The 27,424-nt window shown below is 33.6% G+C and overlaps 1 protein-coding gene across 7 annotated transcripts in view; it reads right to left on the minus strand.

Annotated features, from left to right (window-relative positions):
* Positions 1–27,424, minus strand: part of Dmxl1 (Dmx like 1) — a 172,223-nt gene that overhangs the window by 25,742 nt on the left and 119,057 nt on the right. For 4 of the 7 annotated variants that reach the window (XR_015444714.1, XM_021238196.2, XM_004836160.4 and 1 more), the window contains 9 exons: positions 23,942–24,114; positions 23,127–23,212; positions 22,603–22,804; positions 21,190–21,307; positions 18,214–18,276; positions 9,149–9,235; positions 5,874–5,995; positions 5,395–5,536; positions 1,010–1,070 (listed from right to left, as the gene is read on the minus strand). Coding sequence is in view for 6 of the 7 variants with exons in the window: in XM_021238196.2 (XP_021093855.2) it covers positions 1,010–1,070; positions 5,395–5,536; positions 5,874–5,995; positions 9,149–9,235; positions 18,214–18,276; positions 21,190–21,307; positions 22,603–22,804; positions 23,127–23,212; positions 23,942–24,114 (1,054 nt within the window). In the remaining variant the exon portion in view is untranslated. Of the gene's footprint in view, positions 1–1,009; positions 1,071–5,394; positions 5,537–5,873; positions 5,996–9,148; positions 9,236–11,827; positions 11,977–18,213; positions 18,277–21,189; positions 21,308–22,602; positions 22,805–23,126; positions 23,213–23,941; positions 24,115–27,424 lie in introns of those variants that run through there. The other 3 variants (XM_004836161.4, XM_021238183.2, XM_021238193.2) reach the window with 2 other exon arrangements.

Genomic DNA, 27,424 nt, shown 5'->3' on the forward strand with positions numbered 1-27,424 from the left:
CCATGGATTTAGCTCAGTGGTTTAGCTGCCTGCTGCTCAAGCGCAAGGACCCGAGTCGATCCTTAGTACCAAAAAAAAAAAAATGGTTTCTTGAGCCTTTCTGTGGACAAAGTATATAATCTTGATAAAAGATGCTTATGGCACTTAGGGTAATTAAACAGAACACTGATTTTTATCAACTGTATTTTATTAGCGTTTCTCCCATGAGAAAAGGTGGTAAAATTTTTCACAGATTATTAAGTTGAAGGGACACAAATACCTCCTAATTAACATGTTCTAGTCGTGTTACTGTGTGGTAGGACAATTTGAAGAAGGGCATGATATAAAAACAATAATTTTGAAAATTTGGAATATTTACATACTAATGGGTGAATATTCTTTCCAACCTACCATTTAATCAGTATCTCCAGTAAGTTCCCTATTAAGTTCTGGGAAAATGAAGAGAAATTTTTGAGATTTCTAGGAAGAATTACTGAAAAAACATACCCTGCAGGCAATATAAGAATTTACTAATCACCATTTTCTGTCCTTACTATTAGTATGGCTGACATGAAGACAAACTAACAAAAATTAATTAAGTATAAAATAATTAGCAGGTGGGGGGTGTAGCTCAGCAGTGCTGCGCCTGCCTGGCAAGCACAAGGTCCTGAGTTTGATCGCTGGTACCAGAAAAGAAAAAGATTGTAATTAAGCAGCAAATGACCAATGTCTATGCAATAAAAGATGCCAGTGATCTTATTAGTAAAGCAATAATTATCACTTACAATTACAATATGTGGGCAAAATGCCAAAAGTTTACTGCATTAAGTCAGCTTGCCCTAGGAAATTTTTTTCTATTTTTATACAATTTTTGAAATGAAATATTATTTACTAGTAAACATTTTCTGTAAAAAAATAAGGTAGAATAAATGTTGCCCTTCAATTGAAACTAAAAGTTTCCCATAAATTCTTTAAAATACCAAAATTAAGAGAAAAAATAAAGAATAACTGCTAATTACTGATAACTTACAGTAAGGAAGAGTTGGATGAGAAGTCATTCTTCTGACATTATTAATGGTTTTCTTAATCATCTGGTAAAAAAAATTATTTTGTAGTTACATTGAAAAGCAGGATTAAAAACATAAATTGTAAGGCTAGGGAGTATACAATGTATAAGCATAGGTCAGTCGTAGAGTGCTTGCTTAGCATATATGAAGCCGTGGGTTTAATCCCCAGAACCACAAAAACAAACAAATAGTGACATGAAATCTAAATTACATTAATTTATTTTTACATGACTTTACAACTATCATTATGGCCAATAAGCATACTCAACGTATTAATAGAATTTAATGGCATAGCTCTGATATCTACATATTTTCCATATCACTGTCTATGATCTAAGACCAAATTCTCCTCAAGAATTTAGTCTTACCTCTTTTTTTGCCAATTGTTTTCTGATCGTATTAAATTTATTGGAATAAGCACAAATAGTATGAGGTTTAAAAGATGGGTAAGAATAAAAACAGAAAATTAAAGAAGTTTTAAACTGATAGTTTGGGATTACTCATTTTTAAATCATGCTTTGACCAACCTGAGAAAAATAAATACACAGAAAGGGAAATTTTAAATTTGTACAGTATTTCCTACTTATCAACACCATAACTATATTTATATGTTATTCTAAGTTTGTGGCATCAGTGTCAGGTAGATTTCTGCCATTGTTCTTTTGTATTCTGAATTGTTCAATTAGCCTAAACTGGGGAAGGTGAGGAATTGGTAGGAGGAAAGAGGCAGCCAGGAGAGCAGGATGAGGAACAGAAAAACTCAAAGACCCATACGGATATGTCGTTATACTCTCGAATAGCAGAAAGTGGTCATAACAAATACACTTTTTTGTACTAGCATTCATCATTCAATAAATGGTAAAATCAAGAAAATATTTTATCAGATCTCTAGGAAAAAGTGAAAACCTGGTATTTCTTACTTTCACATTTAAATCTCATATTCTCTCTTTTTTTTTTGTACCAGGGATTGAACTCGGGACCTTGTGCTTGCAAGGCAGGTGGTGGAACCACTGAGCTAAATCCTTGGCCCAAAATATCTCACATTCTTAAAGTATGCCCTAAAGTTTCCTGTTCTTTATCATGCTTTTGCCTATCAAAGGAAAATCAGGAGTTAAAAAAAAAATTTATGCCAGTTAAAATTTTTTTCTGAAAGGATATGTAGAATATCACACGACAAATCATTAATTATTTTAGAAGATTCGTATAAAAAAAGAGCAACTTTAGGGTTGGGGATATAGCTCAACAGGCACAGTGCCTGCATGGCAAGTGCGAGGCCCAGAGTTCAATCTCCAGTACCAAAAAAAAATAAAAGAGCAACTTTATTCTATTGGTATCTTTTTCTTGACAGAGGAATAGAGCAATCACAATACTTCAGTTCACAAATCACAATGACCTCAACTAAACAGCTGTCCTTTTAAGATTTAGACAGGAAGAAAATTCAACCCCAAACAGAAGACAGGGGATAAATTTTACAGGGCCTTAAACGCCATGGTTTTTTTTTTTGGTACGAGGGATCGAACTCAGGTCCTTGTGCTTGCACAGCAGGCAGCGAAACCACTGAGCTAAATCCCCAGCCCTTGAAATTTTTAAGGAAGAGTGACAATCTAAATGTTTTAGAAACATGCACTGCTCTGCATAGAATAGACATAGCAAGAATAAGCAAGAAAGCTGTTACAGGAAGAAATTCTCTGAGGCTAGAGTTGAAAAAAAGTATATTCTCATTAAATTTTTCTTTAAAATATTATAGTATGTGTAAATTTCACAAATTTGAAAATATCCATAAACTGAAAAAATGATTATATTCACAAAGTCATTTCACTTGAATAATTACTAGGTTGCTTTTCAAATTCAATTTAATCCTGAAAACACTGCCACTTGAAGTCACTGAACCAAGAGGACTTAAGAGTTTTAAACAAGCTCTAGTTTATACTCCCACTAACAGTGTAGAAGGGCTCCTTTTGTAAAGTAGTACATCCTTATGGAAACTGTATGGAGATTTTTCAAAAGGCTAAAAATAGAAATTCCATTTGACCCAGCTATTCCCTTTCCAGCTATCTTTAAAGATACCTAGAAGGCATCGTATCACGGTGATATGTGCATAACAATGTATATAGCAAAACAATTCATAATAGCTAAATCTTGGAAGCAGTCTATATGTCTATCAACAGATGAATGGATAAAAATGTGCTATCTGTACATAATGGAATACTATTTAACTAAAAAGAAGGATAAATTTGAGACATTTGTAGGAAAATGATTACACTTTGAAAACACAGCGTTAAGTGAAATAAATCAGACACACAAGCTTAAATATCATATGACTTTTCAGGTAATCCAACGTATAAATAAAGAGCAAAATAAAAGACTGATGAAAGGAAACAGGACGATAGATCTTTTGCAAATAGGAAGGGCACCATAAGGCCCAAAAGGCCAAGCAGTTGTGGAGGACAGGAAAGGGATGTAAAAAGATTAATGATGCATCACATACATGTACAACCTATGCACATGAATATTATAAGTCACAAACATAAAATTAAAAAAATAATATTAATGAAAATAGAAAAAAGGGATATAGAGACAGAGAAAGGAAAGTGAGAAGGGAGGAATAAAAAGAATCAAGATATGTTAAGTACACGTACCTACTCCCTAAATGTATGTAAATATCATGCACTGCAACATATTTTATTTATTTTTTTGGTACCAGGGATCAAACTCAGGACGGACCTTGCACTTGCGAGGCAGGTGCAGTGCCACTGAGCTAAATCCTTGGCCCTGCAACATATTTTAATAAATGCAAACAAAACAATGAAAACAAGTTCTTGTCACAAATTCAACCCAGTGGCCCGAGTCACTTAACCTTTCTGCATCTCTAGCTTAACCTGAAGAATGAGTAAGGAAGAGTACAAAATAATTGTAATAGAAAATTACTTACAAGCTTGTATTAGTTATAAAGGAACTGCAGTAAGTGTCATCAAGCAGTAAAAGGTATTAAACAGATGATTAATCCTTTACTTGAACAATTATCCACACTAACTGATGACAGGACATTATTTTGTTGGTCAAAAAAAAAAAAAAATCTTTAGGACTTACAAAATTAAAAAACAAAACAAAAAGTAACTGTCACCTAGAAAGCCACTGACAGAATGTATGGGTTTCCTTAATTCTATATATCGATTCTTATATTCTAAGTATCAATAAATTAAAATATTGGAGATCTAGATATAGATCACCTCTTAGGTAAATAGATCCTACATTACTACAGACAAAATTCATATCAATTCATCTTTATATCACATTCTGCTTAATTTCAAAAATATTTACATAGCTTTTGTTTAAAAAAGCATGTATTTGTCTCAACATTAAGAAAAGTCACATTTGCCACCTGCCTCACAAGCACAGGGTCCTGAGTTCGATCCCTGGTACCAAAAAAAAAGTCACACTTAAAACAGATTTTAGTTGATGTCCACTAAATGATCCTAATTTAGGAGTTAGCAAATCTTTCTTATAAACAAGTGGATGGTAAATATTATGGGCTTTATGAGCATATAGTTTCTGTCTCAATTTTGTCACTTCAGACAAAGGCACCTACAGGCAAAAATATAAGTGAATGATCCTGGCTGTTTCCATAAAACTTTATTTATAGACACTGAAACTGAATTTCATATAATTTTCATGTGCCAAAAATTACCATGACCTTTTGAAATTATTGAAAGATTTAGGGCTAAAATGTAGCTCAGGGATAGAGCTTTGCCTAGGATGCGCGAGTCCATGTTTGATCCCAGCACCACAAAACAAACAATGCAGTACACTGCTACTACAAGAAGCAATTGTCAGTTTAACCTACAGGCCACAGCTTGCTGAAGCCTGATATGGAGCACTAGATTTCAAATAATTATTAAATAAAAGATAGTTCTTTCCCAAAAACAAAAGCGGGTAGGGATGTAGCTCAGTGGCATTACAACTGCCTGGCAAGCACAAGGTCCTGAACTCAATCCCTGGTACTGGAAAAAAAACCAAACAACAACCCCCTCCCCCTAAAATATAGTTCTTTGGTTTAAAACAAAGTACATTTTAAAATCAATTTTTGTTACTCTTTCAAATGAAAACATTATTCTTTATTATAAAAATTTACAATTCTGGGCTGGGGATTTAGCTCAGTGGTTCCGGCGCCTGCCTCGAAAGCACAAGGTCCCGAGTTCGATCCCCAGTACCAAAAAAAAAAAAAAATTACAATTCCATAAGATTTACTAACACTGTAGGAATTTAAAAAGCTTTCAATCATCCTTTATCCATTTACCTAAAGGGAAAAACAGTACAGTTATACCTAATTATCTCCAACTTTACATACCACAGATGCTCCTCTGCCAGTCTGTGTACTACCAAGCCATGGCATGTTGATAGGAGTCCCAGGGTTGCTGTGCGTATACGGGGTCGTACCCTGAACAGCTGTCAGATCATCACGAGCATGTATAACCAAGAAATCTTCTGATCTACAAAGGAGTCAACCAGAGTCAAAACAATCCACCAGTTCTTTTCTTTTTAACTCTTGAAAGCTTTAACATTTGACTTTGTATTTCTCTTTACAATTATTTTTCTTCAGCTCCCACTCCTAACTCACTATGACTTTCACATCCAATTTCCATCTTCACTTACTCTCTTCTCTCATTTCTCTTTTTAAAGCTCCTTCTATCCCTTATTTACTCTTTAGCATATCATAGCTTCTATTCTACTTATGTTAGGAGTATGCCTTTTAAAAAACTTAAAGTTTATAATCACAATGTAATCACTCATATTACATTACTGAATAAAAACAAAGTATAAAGGTACCCTTTGGTTTCCAAGTCTACATCATCATCTACCCAAGTATAGATCTGTGTGGCCAGAATTCCAGAAACATCCAGTTCTTGAACATCATGGCTGGAAGCGATTGCTATGCAATTTCTATTTGCCTGAAAAATAAATAATATGACAATTGTGAAATAAAGAGGCACAATGGGTATATGAGTTATTTCTGAAAACAATCTCTAGAAATAACCAAAATGCAGAATGATAGCATTCTTATAAGTTAATATTTTAAACTAACTTTATCAACTAAATTTGAAGTGAAATAATGAAGTTCAACTTGGAGATATAGTCATGATCTAGGAATTTCAGGCCATCTAACAGAAAGCCAGCTAAACATAGCAATGCATGCATCATTTTTTTTCCTCCCTCAGAACTGTTTATTCAGTCTACTAGAATGGCATGATCTAAGGTTTCCACAATTCAAAAATGTGGAGAGGATGGGCACACTGGTGTGCACCTGTAGTCCCAGCAATTCTGGAAGCTGATGTAGTAGGACTTCTTGAGGCCAGGAGTTCGAGACCAACCTGGTCAGCATAGTAAAATCCAAATTTAAAAAAAATATTTTTTTGGAGGATGGATCTGAAGAAGATAAAAGCTCTGACGACTACAGAAAGGTGATGGAGATGATAGATTCTAAGACATATCAGTTAATCATTCCAATAAAATAATAGCATTTTCTTCTAAAGCCTTTTAATCTTAAGCAAGAAAAAAGTAGAAAAGGGTTACAGAGAAAAGGTGAAAGGGTAGAAAAACAGTGGGAGAAATATGCCGGAAGCAATCATAAATGAAAACTAGTCAGATTAAATTACATAAAATTTTAAGGATCTATCAATTAAAATGGTGTATCTCAGGCTAGGAATGTAACACAGTGTGGTAAAGTGCTTGTGTAGCATGTGGAAGACCCTAGGTTTGCTCAATGGCACAAATAAAAGTACATCTCAAAGAGAAATCAGAAGATATTAACAGCAAAAAGAAAACAGGATTATTATTATGGAAAGCATCAATACCAATTAATATGAAACTTAAATTCTGGAAAAGTAACCTAACTAAATGTTGGGAGACAATTCTTCACGGCTCTCACCAACTCTGCATGTCCTGTGAGCCACATACTGTCCTTTGCTATGCAGTATCATTCCCAGGATAATTATATAGCTATAGTCTCTCTGTCTAGAGCAAAGGGCAGTTACGCTTATTGTCTATTAGAAAAAACCTAGGTCCTCTAAACGCAATGGTCCTCTCCTGTAATGTGATCTACTGTAGGTACAGGTACTATCTGGCTCTCCTTTTTTTTGTGGTTGGGGAATTGAACTTAGGATCTTGCGCTTACGAGGCAGATACTGCGCCACTGAGCTAAATCCCTGTCCCCTGTCCCTCTTTTTGTCCCTCTGGGCAAAGTGCAGTTCAGGCAACCAGTGTAAAAATGTTGATATTTTGACTACTGTTCTTGCTGTTAGAAATAAATAAATATCTTTTATCTGTGATCTAGGATTCTTGAGTCTTCAAAGAGCAGCCCGTAAACTGTGAAAGTTAACTTGTTAGTATGAATGTAAAGTAAAATCTCAGACCCTTTCCAGTTTTTGATACAGACAGGTATCAAGTAAACAAATAGTAAAACGTTCAACCTCAATGATATTTTTTATAAAATAGTAAAAGAAATTTCTTAGTTATAAATTTAACAAGGATGAAAAACTAGCATCAAATCTGGAGAATTAAACAAATATACAAGTTAATGGCAGATTTTACATACACGGATGACGATTATGGATATATATATATAGGTATATATATATATAAAATGTGTGTGTGTGTGTGTGTGTGTGTGTGTGTGTATGCATGCGCGTGTGTGTATCCCCAAAGGAAAAAAGGCTAGGTTTTTTTTTTTTCTTCTTTTGGTACTGGGGATCAAACTCAGGTCCTTGTGCTTTTCAGGCAAGCAGTGTAACCACTGAGCTAAATGCCCAACCCAAAGCTAGGTTTTTAAAGGATACAATATTTAAAAGCATATTTTCTTTAAGGAAGGTAGATCCTACAAGGTATGTGTGTGTATGTGTGTTTGTGTGGTTATGTGTGTGTTTATACAGAAACTGCAACCTGAAAAGTGCCTAAGGGGCCAATTCCAAATATGCCTGCTTGAAACAGAACTAGTCATTGTTCTAGGGTGATTATGACAGAAATGGGACAAACAGTATAGAAAATTATGAGGACAGAATAGCAAAGGCATTGTCTAGGAGATATCAAAGAGGAGGCAGGCACAGTACAGGGCCACAATGATGAACCTTTTAGAGCTTTCAATAATACAAAAAGCCCACTGCACACATGTGCCATAGGTTTGCCACTACTCGGGAGATGAAGAACCCACTGGTAAAAAAATTTCTGAATGAGTAATGCCATAGGATATACGTCTAAATAACATTTAAAATTATTACAAAATTAGGAACACATGCATAGGTGCATGCACACACCTTCCTTTAATATCCTTAAAGAGTACATGAAATAAGATAACATCTATCTTTTAAATTAGTGGAAAGAAAACAAGAGATTGACTAAAAGTCACTAGAAACTATGCAATAAGACTATTAGGAGAGACAGAAGGGGGAAATTACTAATATAAAGGACAACCTTGGACTATTATACCTAAGGCTATCTTTTCTTTTCTTTTTTTTTCTGGTACTGGGGATTAAACTCAGAACCTTGTGTTTGCAAGGCAGGCGCGGTGCCAGAGCTAAAGTCCTGGCCCATAGGGCTATCTTTTCTATTGGTGGTTACAGACATCTCTGAGTAGGACGTTAAGTAGAAGGCTAAGAAAACAGAATAACTAACACCTACTGGAGGAGTATGTCAAAAAGGGAGAACTTCTGAGTCAAATATAAGCTTAAATTTATCAAATATTAAGAATCATATTCAACATACTCATAGTGGGAATACAGAAACTCTTTTCTTTGGGTTATATCTTGCATAAATTCTAAAGCTACTGCATATATAAATATTTGCTACTTCTGTGTAGTAATGAAGTATTTTATTAGCTATATTTTCCATATTATTTAATAATAAAATCACATTATCAAATAATATAATCATTTTATAAAATAAAAACTCAGATTATAATTGAAGAAGAGGGATTAGTTTAGGGATGCATTGACAATGAATAAAATGATAAAACAAGATATTCTTTAAATATGAATACCTAACAATAAAAGAAAAGTGTTTATATACTTACTTTATTTGATCTGAAGAGAAACCAGAGTATATATACTTACTTTATTAACAGCAAAGGCAGTGATAATATCAGATTCCTTATGAATAATTCTTGCTTTACCTCCAGGATATCCCAAATCTGCTTCTATCTAAATGGAAGAAAACAAAGCACAAAAGACCTTAGTAGTAGAACACATAATGTATGCTAATCTTATGTTGTACTTGCATAAATTATTCTAAGAAAAGTTTTTTATATATTTCAAATCCAAAGGAACTGCATTGCATATATGCTAATTATCTGCAAAACAAAATTAGGGGAATTTAAATTTTTTTCAAACTTGCTTTTGCACATATGAAAATAGTTAACAGAATACATGACTGAATTAACTTTAAAGGATCAAGGTATTTTAATTATTGAAGTAAGATATACCACGTTTCTTAGTATTATAATTCTTAAATGATATTTCATAAATATTAAAAGGTAGCATTATAAATATTTTAGTTTTTGTAGACCAAAAAGGGTCACTGTTGCATATTCTTCCTTATTTTTCAAACAACACTTTAATTATGTAAAGACCATTCTTAGCTTATGGGCTATAAAAAAACAGGTGGGATTTGCCCAGCTGGCTATAGTTTACTGACTACAGAGAAGAATCCTGAGACCTTGGAAGGCATGCTAACTCACCCAGATCAGTAACCATTTTGATAGCTTAGTAAACCTTAATTCAATTTAGTTTACATGAGGGACAAATTCTGCCTACTTTGAACTCAGGAAAGAATACCATATTAAAATCTTTGTTTGGGCCAGGGATTTAGCTCAGTGGCACCGAAGCCTGCTTCGAAAGTGCAAGGTCCTGAGTGCGATCCCCAGTATATAAAAGAAAAAAAAAAATCAACGTTTATTAAAAGTTGGAAAGAGGAGGCACTTGTTAAGAGTTAGAAACACTGTTTAATGTTGGATATTTTATCCTCCTTAACCATCAATGTTTTAAAATGAATTACTATAAAATACTTCCCAACTCATTGTGAAATAAGAAAATTATCCATTGAAAATAGCATACGATTTATTTTCTGCAAAGTTTAGAAAAAATATTACTAATGCCTAACTACTGATCACATTGGCAGTATTTTTGAAAATGCCAACTAAGATGAATGTTATGGCTTGGATCTGAGGTGTCCCCCAAAGACCTCAATGGCTTTTGGAAGGTGACTGACTGTGATTAATCCAGAGATGAGTTTCAAGTTAAATGTGCTATTAGCAGGTGGGGCCTGCTTGGAAGTGGGTCCCTGGGGGTGTGTCCTGGGTCTATCTCTGCGGAGCTCCTCCCTTCTCTCTGCTTCTTGGAGCCAAGTGAGCAGCTTTCCTCCAGGCAGGCCCTTCTACCATGCCATTTCTGCATTTAGCCTACAGACCACAGACAGAAGCACCTACAACTATCAGCCCAAACTAAACCTACCCTCCTTTAAATTGTGGGGTCAAGTATTTTGTCCCAATGAAGAAAAAGTAACTAAGACACTGTTTAAGTGCAGAACTGAAAGAGATTTATATAATCCCAAACCAAGATACCCCTATGGAAACAAAAATAGTCACTAGATAGAAAGTTATCAAATCTATTCTAACCCAAAATGGAACTTGCTTACAAACTAAAAGAATTTCTGTGTATGATGAACATTCTGGCTTGACAGTCATCTTTAAGGAAAGTCTTGGCTGTGGCTCATCAACAAGAGGCCACTGTCCAATAATAATGTACAAATTTTGTAATTTTATGACAAAATCCAATTTAACCACATGGTATCTAAAATACACTAAGTGTACACTTCTAGGTTTTGAAGATCTTGGAGGCCAGAACAGATGATATTTTCACAGAAGAGAAGGATCTGCTACTTGCTGGTAATGGTGAGATGGAGGGAACATGTCAGTTTTCACCAGGGGAGCCTTTTCAAACTTTCCACATGCAGAGGGAAAGATCAAGCAGATATGAACTTCAAAAAAGCTTTCTTAATGTGGAAATACATTCCAGTCCTCTGTCTAAAACTGCTTTTCAATAATGTGGTATCAAGATGACCTCTATGAGAACCAACTGAGGTGATCTCTTACAAATGAAGATTCTGAACCCTGTATCAGACAAACTACCATAATCTCACAAGAGCAAGGCAAATGATTTTATTGGATAAGGAGAAGAAATTAGAAAATTAGGCAGAGTTCAGCTAATGCAGGGTCCTAAAAGCTATAATACAGTACAGATATTACTGTAAAGCTGAGAAGCCATCTGAAAATTCTGTGAACTAAAACATAAAGGGTATGAGAATGGCTTCCAGAAAACCAGTTAAGAAGCTACTACAGTGGCTGAAGTGAGAAGTGGTAGTGGATTGGACTTGGGTGGTAGAAACAGTGATATTGGTAAGTGACTGGAATTGGAATAAATTTTGCTAGTGTACTATAATCTTAGTGTGAGTAAAAAGAAAAGATGATTCCTATTCAGGGGAGATTTGAGGTGTGATAAAATATACTATATAATGAATGTTTAAACATTTTTATTACATTAAAAGTCACACTGTCATTAATCCTCTTCAAAATACTCCCTCATTTTGAATATACTTATCTCATTCTTGCCACTTTCTGAAGCAGTTATGGAAGTCTTTTGTGTCTTTATGAGGGCTGATCAAAAATACAGTAATCTCAAGGTGGATCCATTTAGCTATAAATGTCTCAAGCTCAGCCTTCTTTATTACAAAGTAGTCTCCCATTGTATAAAAAAACCCCACATCTTCTTTAGCCATTTATTGGTTGATGGGCATTCGGGTTACTTCCAAGGTTTAGCTATTATAAATTATGCCTTTATAAACATGGATGTGCATTTTTGCTGTGGTATGATTCTTTTTATTCTTTCTGGAAGATACCAAAGAAGGGGAATAGCTGAGTCAGATGGAACCTCTAGTTTTAGTTTTTTGAGGAATCTCCACATTGATTTCCACACTGATTGCACCTTGAGATCACACTCTTAAGTGAAATAAATTGGACACACATATTTAAATACCGCATTCTCTGGTGTGAAGAACCAAAAGTGGAAATAAGGACTAAAATGTATAAAAGATATTGGGAAATGGGAAGACAATGTTCAAATGGGAAGGGGAACAAGGGAGGAGAGAGGGGGAAAAGAAACACACAAAAAAGTGAAAACAGAAGGAAAACTGGATACAAAGCTTTCTAGGAAGGGAAGGGGGGTCAAGGGGAGGGGGAATGGGAAAAAGGGAAGGGGCAGGGTATATCATGTACAGGCACAAATTCCCTATGATAGGTGTTATCATTGTGTATATCTAAAATGTACCAATAATGACCCCCACCCCATATAGTGAATATAGCTGCAAAGTGCCACCCAATGGAAAGGTAGAGGTTTGTAAAAACAACATAGCATGTCTTCATTCACTTTATTCACTGTCTGGCTCCATGTGACTTTTGGCTCTTCCGCAAGTCAAAATGACATTTTGAGTCCACTTACTCATGAAAAAGGAATTCCAGGACTGCTTCAGAGAGAGACAAGAACGATGGCGTAAGTGTGTTCAAAATGAGGGAGAATATTCTGAGTAGGATTAATGGCAATATATCTTTTATTGTAATAATTAAAAAAATTTTTTAAACATTCACTGTATTTTTTATCATACCTTGTAAATACATCAAAGTACTATTTACTGAGATGGACAAGGAAATAATAAGTTCACCCTTTAAATTTTCTTGAGTTACTTTAAAGGCAACTTTATAAATTAGTTCTGTCACACAAAGCCATAGAAAAGCAATTTTAAAGGTCATATTTTAAAATATATTCATTCATGCCAAAAAGAATAATCTGAGAGGTCAAAATTTATGAGGAGTTGGGCCAGGGATTTAGCTCAGTGGGTCTGCCACCTGCCTTGCAAGCACAAGGTCCCAAGTTCGATCCCCAGTACCAAAAAAACCCAAAATTTATGAGGAGTTGAGATAAGAATTGAACCAATATCCGGGGGTAGAAAAGAGCAGACAGCATCAGTGCAAGATTTCATCTTTGATCAGTACAAGTGAAAGATTTCACCTTTGGACAAAAAAGTGACAGTTTATCCATTGTTAGGGCAGGGAGAACAAAATACCTACATATAGATTGATACTGGGAGTACTGGATTAAATCTATGTTGGCTGTACTTATTTAGAAGGCAAAACATGGGGATCTATGGTAAACACACTGAGAGTGTGAGAAAAGAAGGAAAATGTGGACAATGGAAAACCAAATTTACTATAGGGTAATTTAATGTAATTGCAAAGTAGTTTTAAATTGACTTGGAATCTGTACTTATAACTATTAAATGAGGCAATCTTCATGGTTTCATGGTTTTTTTGTTTTTCCTTCATCTATGTTTAGTTGCTTGGATACTAACACACAACAGGAAAAAGAGTTGGATTTGAACAGGTTTGGGAATTTCAAGCACATACAATATAGAACAAACACAGCAAGGAAGTTGAGGATGATTGTAAGGGACTGGTCACATGCAATCATGCCTGAAGAAAGGAAGGAATTAGGGACAAGGTCAGCCAAAAAGAGAAATAGAACTTGCAAGTTCTATGAACAAAATTTATTTTGTTAAAGGTCATACAACACAACACAGTCAACAAAATCACAATTGAATACAGTCTTAAAGGTCTCCTAAATGTGAAGTTTTAGTCATGTTTTATAGAGGAAAAAAGTTGTGCTTTTGGCTGGGGATTTAGCTCAGTGGTTCTGCTGCCTGCCTTGCAAGCACAAGGTCCCGCGTTTGATTCCCTGGTACCAAAAAAAAAAAAAAAAAAAAAAGTTGTGCTTTCATTAAGGTAGCTACAGAAAGGGGAAAAAAAAAATCCAAATATTGGGAGTGAAAGAAATTTTGAGAGATAACAAGGATCAAAAAACTAAATACACAATTGTCAAATGACTGAGCAATTTCATTTCTAATTATGTATTTACATGAACTGAAAAAAGACTTGAACAGATACCCATGTCCAAAGCATTATTCACAATAATCAAAAGATGGAAATAACCCAAATGTTCACAGATTGATAAGTGGATAAACAAAATTATATACACTGGAACATTATTTAACCTTAAAAAAGAAATTCTGACACATGCTAAAATATAAAAGAACCTTGAGGACATGCTAAGTAAAATAATCTAGTCACAAAAGCACAACTATTATACAATTATATGAAGCACCTACAGGCACTAAAATTCATAACATATAAGGCAGAATGATGGTTACCTGGGATAACTGAAGGAAAATAAGAAGCTCTTGTTTGGTGTGTACAGTTTCAGTCTGAAGGATCAAAAAATCTTGGAAATAAGTAGTATTGGCTGCACAACTATGTAAAGATACTTAATACTGAACTGTACACTTAAAATAATAAATTTTGTTATTTTTATTTTACCGCAATTATTGTGTGTGGGGGGGGAAGGGAGGGAAGAGAGAGAGATTGAGAATGAGACTGATTATACAGAAATTGATCTAAATAATATATGAGTTCCACAGAGCTCCCTTAGAAGCTGGAGAAGAGTTAGTTCTACTAGATTCCAGGATTTCAGTACTATTTCATTAAAGATGTAGTAGCCTTTAAATGATCAACATTAATTCTACATGTTAATAAATGAGATTACAAGAGTAGAATGAGGACAGGTCAAAGAGCAAATCTAAGGAAATGCTTAACCGAGACCCCATAACTCAGTTGTGATTTGCAGTTACTAGCTTCTACAGTGTAAAGCTGTTTACTTAGGCTACTTAGTACTACACTAATGAAATAAAATAAATATTTTCTAATAAAATTAACAAAGTAAACATGAAGCAAACGAGTCCTAAATATTAATGCCATATTTATACAAATTCTTCCTTAAACCTGAAGAAAACAGAACAGAATCCTTTCCACTTCATCCCAAGAGAGGCTGTCATAATTCCAATACTAACACAAAACCAAATAAATAAATAAAAACAAAAAATAAGCCCAAAATAACCCTCAATATTCCCCAGGAACGTAAGTACAAAAATTCCTTAAAATTTAACAGAGGAAAAAAAAAAAAAGAAAAAAAAATTTAACAAAGAAAAATGAACAATATATAGTAGAGATAACACATCACAATCAAATATGGCTTTTGCCATGAGTGCAAAATTGGTTCAACATTCAAAAAATTCATCAACTTGTTAAACTGTATTAACAGACTAACAAAAACCACATGATCATCTCAAAAGTAGCAAAAAAAAAAAAAAAATCCCAAAAATCATTTACAAAATCTACCATCTATTCCTGATTACAAACTCTCAATAGGGAGACAAGAACAAAGGCTGAATTTGGGATTTGACAAGAGAGCTGGGCTGCCTGACAAGATTTTTAAAAATCCAGCATTTGCTGGCAGAACCAGTTCCAGACATTAAAACAGAACCAGATGAAAGCAATATCCTTTATTGCCATGTTATCATTGTTGAATCCCAGGATTCTGTCTTTGATGGACGGAATTTTAAACTTGAATTATTGCTTCCAGAAGAATACTCAATGACACCTAACATTTTATGACCAAAGTTTATCATCTAATGTAGACAAGTTGGGAAAAATATGTTTGCATATTTTGAAAAATAAGTGATCCCTAGTACTATAGATCTACACAATTCTGCTATCAATCCAGGTTTTGTTTAACAAATGATGAAGCAGAGCAGTGGAAGACCAATGAAGCTCAAGTCACACATTTAGAACTTGGACTAGGCTATCTGCCATAAATAATACTTAAATCACTGATTATCAAATGTGTACCACTTCTGGTACCAAAAAAATTTTTTTAAATTCAAAATGGATCACAGAGGGCTGGGGATTTAGCACAGTGGTTCCGCCGCCTGTCTCACAAACGCAAGGACCCAAGTTCGATCCCCGATACCAAAAAAAAAAGTTAATCTAAAATGGATCCCAGACCTTAAAACATCTATAAAACAGGAGAAAGTCTGTAATCTTAGGCTAGGCAAACATTTAAATATAACACCAAAAAGAAAATGTATACACAGAAAAAACTGATACATTAGACCTCATCAAAAGTAAGAACTGCTTGGACCGGAGATTTAGCTCAGTGTTGCCACCACCTGTATTGCAAGTGCAAGGTCCTGAGTTTAAGCCGCGGTACCAAAAAAGAAAAAAAAAAAAGAACTGCTTGAAAAAGAATGAAAAGACAAGTCACAGAATGTATTTGCAAAGCACATATTTGATAAGACTTATTATCTACAATAAAGAACTATTAACTTCCATGGTGCAATTTAATAAAAAAATTTATCCAAGATTTGAAGACATTTCACTTAAGTAGACATATGAACTCTTACTACATACCTATGAGAATGACCAAAACTAGAAAGTTGACTATACCAAGTGATAGTAAGAATGTGAAGTAACAGATTTACAACATTTCCACTAGGAATATAAAACTATGAACTAGAAAACTTGTGGACAGTTTCCTGAGAAGTTAAACATACACCTATCATATGATCCAGCTTTTCCAATTCTAGGCATTTACACAAGAGAAATAAAAGCCTATGTTCACACAAAGAACCCTGTGCATGAATTTTCAAAGTAGTCATCTGAAATAGCTCTAAAATGGAATCAAGTGTTAAGAGGTAATGATACAAATTGTAGTTAAAACAAAAAAGATATAAAATTCATTTACATAGTGGAAAATGCAAATTAATCTATAATGTCAGGAACTGATATGTAGTTGCTTGAGGGAGGAAAAAGGCAGAGGAAGGAAGTAAAGAACAAGTAAGGGATTAAACTTTGAGGGGGTGATGGATATATTCATTATCTTGATGGTGGTGATGGTTTCAAAATGTAATATATATACAAAAACTGATCAAGGTACACTCTTTAATCATGTGCAGTTTTTAAAGATCAAATATACCTAATAAAGATTTTTTAAAAAGTATAATAGAGGGCTTGAAAATGCTGGCTTTTGAAATGGCTATGATGTTAACCAAATAATGACTGCATTTTGATGTAGCATATATCTTATAAACAGCATCAAAAGAAAAATTTTTGGATAAGAATTCTTGATAATATATAGACAGTAATAAATCATTAACCCAAGTAAAGAAAACCGTTAACCAATTAGAAATCTGAATTATATTAAAACTCCCCAGGGGCCGGGGATTTAGCTCAGTGGTTCCGCTGCCTGCCTTACTAGCGCAAGGTCCCAAGTTCGATTCCTGGTATCAAAAAAAAAAAAAGAAAAAAAACTCCCCAAAACCATTAGAAATTTTCAAAGTATGAGACACATATACTTATTTTGTCAAATTTTTAGTTATAATATATAACTGATATCAAACCAGTCATGTTATTAATTGGATGAAATCATTTCCTCTTTTTTTTTTTTTTTTGGTACCGGGGATCGAACTCAGGTCCTTCCGCTTGCGAGGCAGGCAACGGAACCACTGAGCTAAATCCCTGGCCCTCATTTCCTCTGTTTTACCAAAGATTCCACTGAGGAAGAATAAGAGGTGGAATTAGTGGATTTTTAAAAAATCTTTTGAGAAAATTTCTCCCTAAATCACTGTCTTACAGAACATGAAGTATGAGTTATATATCATCATATTTGAATGTATGATCACATCTAGGAGTTATTTCATGATTGTACAAATTCTCATTCTATTTTGGTTCTCAAGTATTATGAGTACATACTACTCACGAGACATTGTGCTACATGCTATTCCTACAGTAAAATGAATGCTATATAATAATATTTGCTTTATTTTTTAGGAATTAGTATTATAGAGAAATTTTAACTTCAAAAATGATACTTGCAGAAATGAAACAAAAGTTACTATACTTCTACAACTGCTAGTATAATTATATTTATTGAGAACTTTAGCTGTATTTACTTAAAAAAAATCTGTAGCCAAAGCAGGACACATTCAACTCCCTTTAAAACTGCATTCTCTTATTTAATAAAAAAAAAAAATGATTTTTATGTTTGCAATATTTACAGTGAAAGATAACTTGAGGGAATAATATTTTAATTCCATTGAAAATAGCCTGGTCAACATCAAAATAAGATTTTGATCTGACTAAGAATGCAATTTCTAATTTCAGTTGAATGATGTTTTGTACCTTATTGATGTTTGGTTCCTCCATCATAGAATTTTTGATGGCTTCACTGTTGTCCCCTAATGACTTCATCAAGAAAGAATAATCACACGACAAAGAGTAAAAATGAGATGTAACATGAAAAATACTGGGAGATATTAAAAAAAATTTTATTTTAAATAAATTTGAGTAGAAAAGAATATAGAACTGAATTACTATTCTTAAAGTTCTTATACCTTAAAAGAAGTATTATGAGAGTGTATGGCTAGGGTGTAGGACAACTAAATAGCTCAGAACACATTAACCACCATTATAAATTTTATTCTACCACATAAAAATTTTACTTATTTTGAAATGCTGATATTAAGGCAAAATTGAATCTAAAGTACTTCATATTTAAAAATTCAGAGCCACTTGTGCCAGAATACTACCAATGAAAAATGAAACTGTTCTCTTCTACATGACCCTGTCTTATTTCCATGCTATAAAACCCTTCAGGAAAACCTGATTGGAAAATTTCCATTCCTATTTTTTTAAATTCTGTCATCCTGATTTAGCCAAAAATAGTCAATAAATAAGTGGAGGCACACATCCTCCACTCAAGGAGGATATTAACACAGAAAAAGTTGGTTCAAAACTTTTAATTTTCAGAAAATGAAATAAAACAAAAAAGGGAACTGGCAACAAAGAGTACATCTGCCAAGTCCCATTTTTCTGACAGGATGGCTCAGACAGTCTATCTGCAGGAGTGAGTACTTAATTTTCAAATTATGTACAAGTAGGGATGACGTTGTACTTTAAAAATCTGTGTACCAATAAGCTATATTATATAGGAAAAGAAAAGATTTGAGGATATGCTAGGACTTTAAGGTCAGATCGAGAAATAGGTCAGAAATGGTAGAATTGCCATGCCTGGAAAGGAATAAAGCAGCAGTATGGAACTCCTCCTCATCTCCCCCCAAGATTTACACATAACCATGATTTTATAACAATAAGTGAAGGTAATTTTGTGAGTAGTCAAATATCCAGTAAAGATGAAATAATTTCATACCAACTCAATGAAGATTCTATTTAACTCCATTCAACCTATATGTGCTACATAAAATTTTGTTTTCATATTCTCTCATCAAAAAGTCTAAGAGTACTATGAATAAGAATAAAATGGTAAAGCAGTAATAAAAAATGGCTCATAACTTCAAAGTGAATGGAAGAGTAAATAAGTCTACTAATCAAAAATTGCAAAGCAGGGGTGAAATAGTCATTTTGCAGATAAAAAAATAAAATTCAGAAAAAATATTTAGCTTTTTGATTACAAAATTATTAGTTCACCACTTACGTTCACTCTTTCAATTAAAATAATCGCAATAAAAGTAACAAATGTAAAAGTCTATAGATGTATTAATTATCTACTATTTTTATGTATTCTGCCTTGGTTATCCTACCATACACCCTTAATAATTTAATTTCTGAATCAATAAGACATTCAAAATTTGGATATTCATGTTAAAAGGTACACTAGAGAAAACAAAATAACAAGGCAAGTAAACACATACTTTATACAGAACAATGCAGCAACGCTTTATATACTACGTCAGAATGCTGTTAACTTTTCATAAATTATTTTAGGGAAAGATATATTTAACACCACCCTTTCCAGTACATATTTCCTAATTAGTCTTATAATCTTCTTTAGCACACTCATTCTAATTTTATCCAAACATTTCTAGAAATGTTCTCAGTGTTCTCTTTTAGTGTAACTAGGTTACACTCTCTCAGTTACACACTCTTAAGTTACTTTAAATTACACACTCTCAGTTCTCTCTTAGTGTAACTCATACACTAAGACAGACACAGTTTACATAAGGTTAACAAATGAAACATTTAAATTTGCCAAGATTTCAGTGTAATTTCAAGGTACTCATGTCAAAAAATCTTTCATTCTGCAAAAATATTGTATATTCTGTTTCCTAGTACAATCAATTTAAATATATTTACAAAATTAGGGAAATGGTAAATAATAGCACATACAGTTGTCTCTTACAAATTACTACTTAAATGAGAGACAATAAGATATATGTAATTTTCCTTCTATTCAAGGTTTGATGTCATCTTGCTTAATTTTCTAATGTGAAGTCATTCTATTATTTCTCCAACAGAAGTATATTTTGTTTTTTCTCCCATTTTATTTTTTATTACTACACGTTTGCAGCATAAAATGATTACATTCATTTTGGGGAGTTGGTACAAGTACATAACACATCTTAATTCTTTTTTCATTCTATTCCTCTTCCTTCAGACTAGTTCAGTGCTACTCAAAATGTGGTCCACAGACCAGCTTATAGTTTTGAACCCTTTGTTACTGGTTCAGGGGAGATTAAAAAATCAATTATATAACTACACCACTGTTTATTCACCTAATTTTTTTTAATAGCAAAACTTTTCTTAAGGAAGTAAAATGTTCATATTCATTCAGATGGAAGTTTCCCATACTAACAAACTGGTGCTTTCTTAGTGGCGTTGAATTAAATGACAAAAACAAAAAACCACACACACATTATAACATCAAAGCATAATCAACCAATAACAGAATAGTTATAAATTAATTTGAGTTTGCAAAATTTCATTTAGTTACACACAATCTATAGAATAAGAAAAAAAATGTCTAAAATGTTTTCAGTATTCAAACCCAGTTCTGTTAAACTTCTCAGACTTCTTGTAACCATCACATGAAATTTCTACTTTGTCTTTAAAACAATTGATTGTAATAAATCAAAAGAGAGAGAAAGATACAGAATCTTAAAAAATATCTAAGAAAAAAGTCCCAAATATCTTTAATCTCTTTAAACTGATTTATGAAAAAAAATGTTACTCTTCTTTTGAATCACTTGTTCTCACATTATATATGTTTAATTTTCAAAAAATATCTGTAAAATATATCTCAAACTCCCACAAGGCAAAAGACTTTGGAATAGAATAGTACAAGTCTTAATATATACAAACCTCATTTAGACATCGTTTCTTTGTGAATATATTTCTGATAAAAGTTTCTTGAATTTCTTCCTGCTTCACCAAATACTGCCAAAGCCTCTTCACAGACAGTGCCAGATGATGTTTGGATCTATGGATAATAAATTTAATTCTATACTTTGGATATTTCTGATTAAATTGACCACAATTTCTTGGGATATTATGAATGTTTATTAAAATAAATTAACTAGAATCACACCATATGATCTAGGAAAGCAGCCAGAAGCATTTTCTTAAAGATCACATAGTAAACATCATATGCTTTGTGGAGCATATGGTTTGTATCACAATGCTCAACTCTGCCAAAGTACTGGGAAAGCAGTCATATGTACAAGTTGAGCATCCTTAATTTAAAATGATCCAAAATCTAAAATGCTCCTAAATATGAAAACTTTTAAGTGCTGATATGATGCTAAAAAAAATTTTAGATTTGGAGTATACAGGGAGAGATTCAACCAGTAAAGTATGCAAATATTCCAAAACCTAAGAAATTCTCAACACTGAAAGAAACATTTTGGTTCCAAGCATTTCAGATGAAGGATAGTCATCCTGTAACATGCAAATGACAAGTATGGCTACAATGCTACAGCAAAATGCAAAACACTGAGTATCTCTACTCCTAGTTATAATTATAATATAATTATAAAAGCAGTAAGAGGGCTAGATTTGGACCGAGAAGCTAGCCATAGTTGGCTGACCCCTAATCTAGAGACATGAGATCTAACAAAAATAGGCATATTTTCTAGAAGAGATCTAGGAGTAGAGCTACTCAGTGTTTTCCATTTTGCTGTTGAGAAGTAATAAGTTAAGAGCTTCTACAAGAACATAAAAAAACCTCAACACTAAACCAGTAAGCAAACTGCTGAATTCAGTAAACATTTTTTTGCATAAGACTTTTTAGATGAAGCAAGTATAGCATTGGTTTACCCTTTGGTTCACTTTTACCATGGGTAGCAAAATATTTATTGATGGCTATTTCGAACAACATTGCTCTAGAGCAGGTATCAATAAACTACAGACCATAGGCCAAATCTAGCCTGTCTCATATTTTAAAAAATAAAGCTTACTGGACCACAGCCAAGCCTCCATGTTTATATACTGTCTTAACATCTACGGTTGCTTTCACGTCTATGGTTGCTCTGCAATGGTAGAGGTCAGGAGTTGTAAAAAGAACATCCCCCAAACCCTACAATATTTACTATTTGGACCTTTGCAAGAAAAATTTTCTACCTCTGTACTACCATAGTCATTACACAAAGACCCACACATGAGCCTACAACAGAAAATTAAATATAGGTCTTACATACTTTTTCTCTAAATACCACCTGACAACACTGTGATTTAGTAAAATTCCTACTTAAGAACAGTATACACAGGAAAACCTACCTGAAAGGAGTGTTTGTAGGTTCCAGTAAAGCTTTGTGGCGGAGAATTGCAGGACCTGCAGATAAATTCTCTTCAGAGGTATGACCTGAGATATAGTTTTCAGGTGGTCCACCATGGAGTTCAAGTCGTCGAAGAAGAACTTGTTCCCAACATTGAAGAGTTTTTAGAACCGCATGACAAAGAGGTGAACTAACTGGAAGCTCTAAAAGGGGAAAAATATATTTGACCCCCATTTGTCTTCTGAAATAAAACACTACATTTCATTATAAGAAAGCCTAAGATAAATTATTAACACACATTTTAACAGGGGAGATGTGGGAGTAGAAATTCAGCAGGTTGAAAAAAAGGGATACTGTCATCAAGTACCTAACTGAATGACAGGCGCATTTAAAGATGATTTGTTCAGTTGAAAGAAACCTGTCTATTACAACAGGAAGTCTTTAAGCTTTTTTCAACTGTTTAAAAGTATACTGAATAAAAACTAAGGCAGTCATACCATTAGTTCATACTAAGATATTTATTACCTGCAAGATCATGACCTGCAAAGGGATAGAAGGTTTTCAAATTGCTGAGCACCAATTGTACCATTGCCAATCGCATCAATGACCAACTGAAAAATAAAGCAAAAATGGTTTCTGTCAAAGATTTATACAGGGATTTAGATGAGTACATTACCTTTGACTCAACAACTCCATTATTAGGAATCTATCCTGAAGATATACCTGTATAAGAATAATATACACATGCAGTAACTCAGGTCAGTATTATTTACAATAACAGAAGAGTAAAAATAACCAAACTGTCTACCAGAAAAGTACTGGGTAAATAACTCCATTAATTTTTTTTTTTTTACTGGGGATTGAAGTCAGGACCTTGCATTTGCCAGGCAGGCGTGGTGCCACTGAGCTATACTTGCCCCAATAACTCCTTTTTGAAGTATGGAATTTTACTATAACCATAAAAATAATGAGCTATGATCTCTAAAGAGTTAATATGGAGAGAACTCTAGTATGTATTAATAATTTTAAAATTTTGAAATATTATATATGGGGTGCTCTACTCTGTGCAAGAAAGCAGGGGAAATAGAATTATATAGATGTATTTGTTTATTTTTGCGAACAGAGGGACAAACCAGAAATCAATAAAAGTAGTTATGTACAGATGGTGCAGGGAACCAACTGAATGTAGGTGATAAAGACTTCTAATTTCCAATTTTTAAATAGTTCAACTTTTTGTTTTTATATTTTTTTCTGGTACTGGGGATCAAACTCAGGACATTGCACTAAAGAAATCTGATTTATGATTTCTTAAAAGAAACTTAAAATAAAATATTCCATACCTATATGAATTGGAATTAGAATGCTCTTGGAGATGGAAATCTGAAGCTGAAACAACAACATCAACATCATCATCATCATCATCATCATCATCATCATCATCATCACCACCACCACTTTCCAGACTCTCCTCTGAGTCGTATTCTGCTCTGCTTTGGGAAGGGGGTAAAAAAGGCTAAAACAAAAAAAAAAGTTATGTAATTTATCATTAAAATATCTGATTTAATATATTCAAATATATTCAAATATATTCTAATAGTAACAAGTCATCTCATTTGTAAATATTTCATTATAAGAAAGTAAAGTAAAAAAAGTAAAGTAACTAGTACTTGCTGTACTATGCCTTTCACATCACTTCCACAATTTCCTTATTTATTCATCGATTTACCAAAAATTCTCAAGTTTCCATTATGTAACCAAAAGTGTATTTGACATAAGAAACTTTAACATGGATACAGTCATTGCCCTCAGAGTTTACCTTTTAGTGGTAAAGGTAGGCAAAAAACAGAAAACTAAATAAAAATTTTATTAAGTGCTACAAAAATATTTTGAGATGGAGAACAATAAGAACTGAGATAAGGTGATCATGGAAGGTCTCTTTGCAAAGTAGTGTTTGAGACCTAAAGGACAAAAAGGAACAGACCATATAACAAGAAGGGAGAAAGCATCATAGGCAGTGAAAATACCATGTAGAAAAATTCTAATTGAGAAAGTCTGGAATGAAAAAAAAGAGTTTGACAAAAACCTCCTAAGCAAGAGAATAAGAGTTAGAAAAGGTTAAAAGAAAACAGCAAATAACAGCTCAGGCAGAAACCCATAAGCCATAGTAAGGAGCTCAATGTATTACCAATAATGAATTTTAAGCAGAAGTACTGAGATTTATAATTTCAGAAGATTACTATAACCACTTTCTTATGAGAAAAAAAAATCAAATAGTAAGAGTAGAAATAGAGAAATCAAAATCTAATGCCAGAATTGGCAGCATAGGTACAGGATAAAGTTGGAGAGAAATATCAGATTTAAAGAACATTTTAGACAGAGCATTAATTTGTTGATAGAGTGATAAAGCCAGAGAAAGTAGAGAAAAAACAATGACTCCTGGACTTTTGGGCAACTATAAGGATGGAAATGCCATTTACTAAAATCAAAGGGCTTTAGACAGAAGGGAGGAGCTGGGGAAAGTAAATAACAAAAGCCTAACTCTTGAAAAAGGTCAAGAATCAAGGGTCAACTAGAAGCAGAAGGATGAAAAGAGGACCCTATGAAGGAATCAACGGTAAGTTTACAGGAAAAAAGTCAGAAGCAACTGGAATCAACGGAATAGGAGATAAAAGAATTTCAAGGAGGGAGTGGTAAGTATGTTAAATATTGCTAACAGGTCAAATCAAAATGACGATACAAAAATGTTAGAGGTTATATTTGACGTGGATCTACAAGAGCAGTTTCAGTGGGGTAAATGGGTTATACAAATGAGTAATTACGAAATGGAAATACTGTAAGACACTAGAAAGAAAATGTGCATATACTTTTGAAAAGTTGAAAAAAACGTGAACAAGAAGCAGAGAAATGGCACAGTGGCTATAAGGTGTTAGGGCCAAAGCAGAGGTTTGGAATGAGAGGTTTTGTAGTACACTCATGTCCTGAAGAAAAAGAACAAATAAATAGAAAGTCAGAGTACCAAAAGCATAGGAAAAAATAAAAAGAACAGGATTCAGAATAGAAATGGGGAAAAGGGTCTCTGATAGGACATAGACTTCCTCCATAGTAAAAGGAGAAAAGAGTAAGATATGAATAAATGCAGACTGGATTACAGTTTTATGCCAGGATGATGAAAGACTTTTGTCTGATTCTGTTTCTCAGTGACTTATAAGGTAAGATATGTTAAGAGTAAGGACAGGGAGCTGGGAATTTAGCTTGACTGGTACACACAAAGACCTGGGTTCAATGTTCAATCTCCAGCAGCACTCCCTCCAAAAAAGTGAAGATAGGATAGAACTTAGGAAGTTTGAAAAGAAAAGCTATAAAATCTTGGATCTAGGGAAGTCCAACAAGAAACATATCATGGAGGGTAGAACTTCTAAAGCTTCTACAACAGCTAATTAAGTAGCTTGGGAAGTCATCTTGACAAAAGGTGACAGTAAAAACTGGACTAAGTTTTCAAAAACAGCCTCTGGAAATTGACCAAATGCACACAGAGAACCATTTAAGAAAATCTACCAACTGTGGATAAAACAGTGTGAATCTGTTGGTGAGGAAATGTTTTCATTCCTCTTCAAGATCTATGGGCATAATTTTACCAAAGCCTGTAGTGAGGACTAATATATTCATGGGTAGCTTAACAAACAGGGATATAGTCTGAGAATTGTGTTGTTTGTTAGGCAACCTTCCTGTTGTGCAAACAGACTGTACCTAAGCAAATCTAGATAGAATAGCCTACTATATACCTCAGCTATATAGCATATATTGTTGTACATACAATCTCTCATTTACAGAACATGCTTATGAGGTGTAAGGACTGCAATTCCAGTTCTCTGCCAAAGGAAGGTGTCTTTAAATTTCATGTCCATGAACATTATCAAATAACAGAGATCTCAGTATCAAACAATTAGGGAAGACTAAAATCTCAAACTAGCCTGAGGCTGTGGTATTGACTGAAGCAAGGGCAGACAGACCAGGCAGAAATTTAAAAAGGAGATCCAGGAACAAGACAGCTAAATAAAACTTTGCTAACCAATAATTTTGTATTCAGCAAAACTATCCTTCAACAGTGAATAGGAAATAAAGATCTGTATCCTCAAATAAAGTGCCTAGTACATATTTGTTGAATGATTTTGTAGAGACAATGAGGAACAAAGAAACACAAATTCTCTTCAATTCCTGAAACACCTAGGACAGTTGTGGAAAACCTATGGCACTACGGGCCACATTGGGCTGTTTGTTAGCACTGAAAGCTTTAAAAGGTTGGCCATCACTGATCTAGGACATGAAAAAAAAAAGCCATAGCATAACAGTCCTGGGGGATGGTGTCATCAGAGAATACACATATGCTCATTAATGCAAGGCAGTACAGAAAACATCTAGAAATTGATGTGAGAGATCTGGCTGATCACACGAAAACATAAATATACAGATATAGACCTTACATTAGGACTATAAAAATGAATATACAAGTAGAAATCACACAAAACAATTCTAATAGTCACTGGTAAAATGGTAAAAATGGTAAAATAGTCTAACAGTCTAGTAAATGGTAAAAATAGTCTAATAGTCAATGGTAAAAAGCTACAAATGTTCTCTAAACTTTAAAAATATTTGTCAAAACAACTCTCTTGCTGTTGACAAGTGTTTGCCTTCTTCTAACTATAACTCAGGATATGAAGCAAGCATCTTTTCTATGCTTTAACAAACTTGTCCTATTTCTAAGTTATCAGTGTCTAGCATTTTATTCTTTGCAGTTTTAATGCTATGAATCTACTTTATGTAAA

Source organism: Heterocephalus glaber, unplaced genomic scaffold, assembly GCF_053883595.1.
Source record: "Heterocephalus glaber isolate CG9 unplaced genomic scaffold, H.glaber_assembly_v1.0 deba00001606, whole genome shotgun sequence".
NCBI lineage: Eukaryota > Metazoa > Chordata > Mammalia > Rodentia > Bathyergidae > Heterocephalus > Heterocephalus glaber.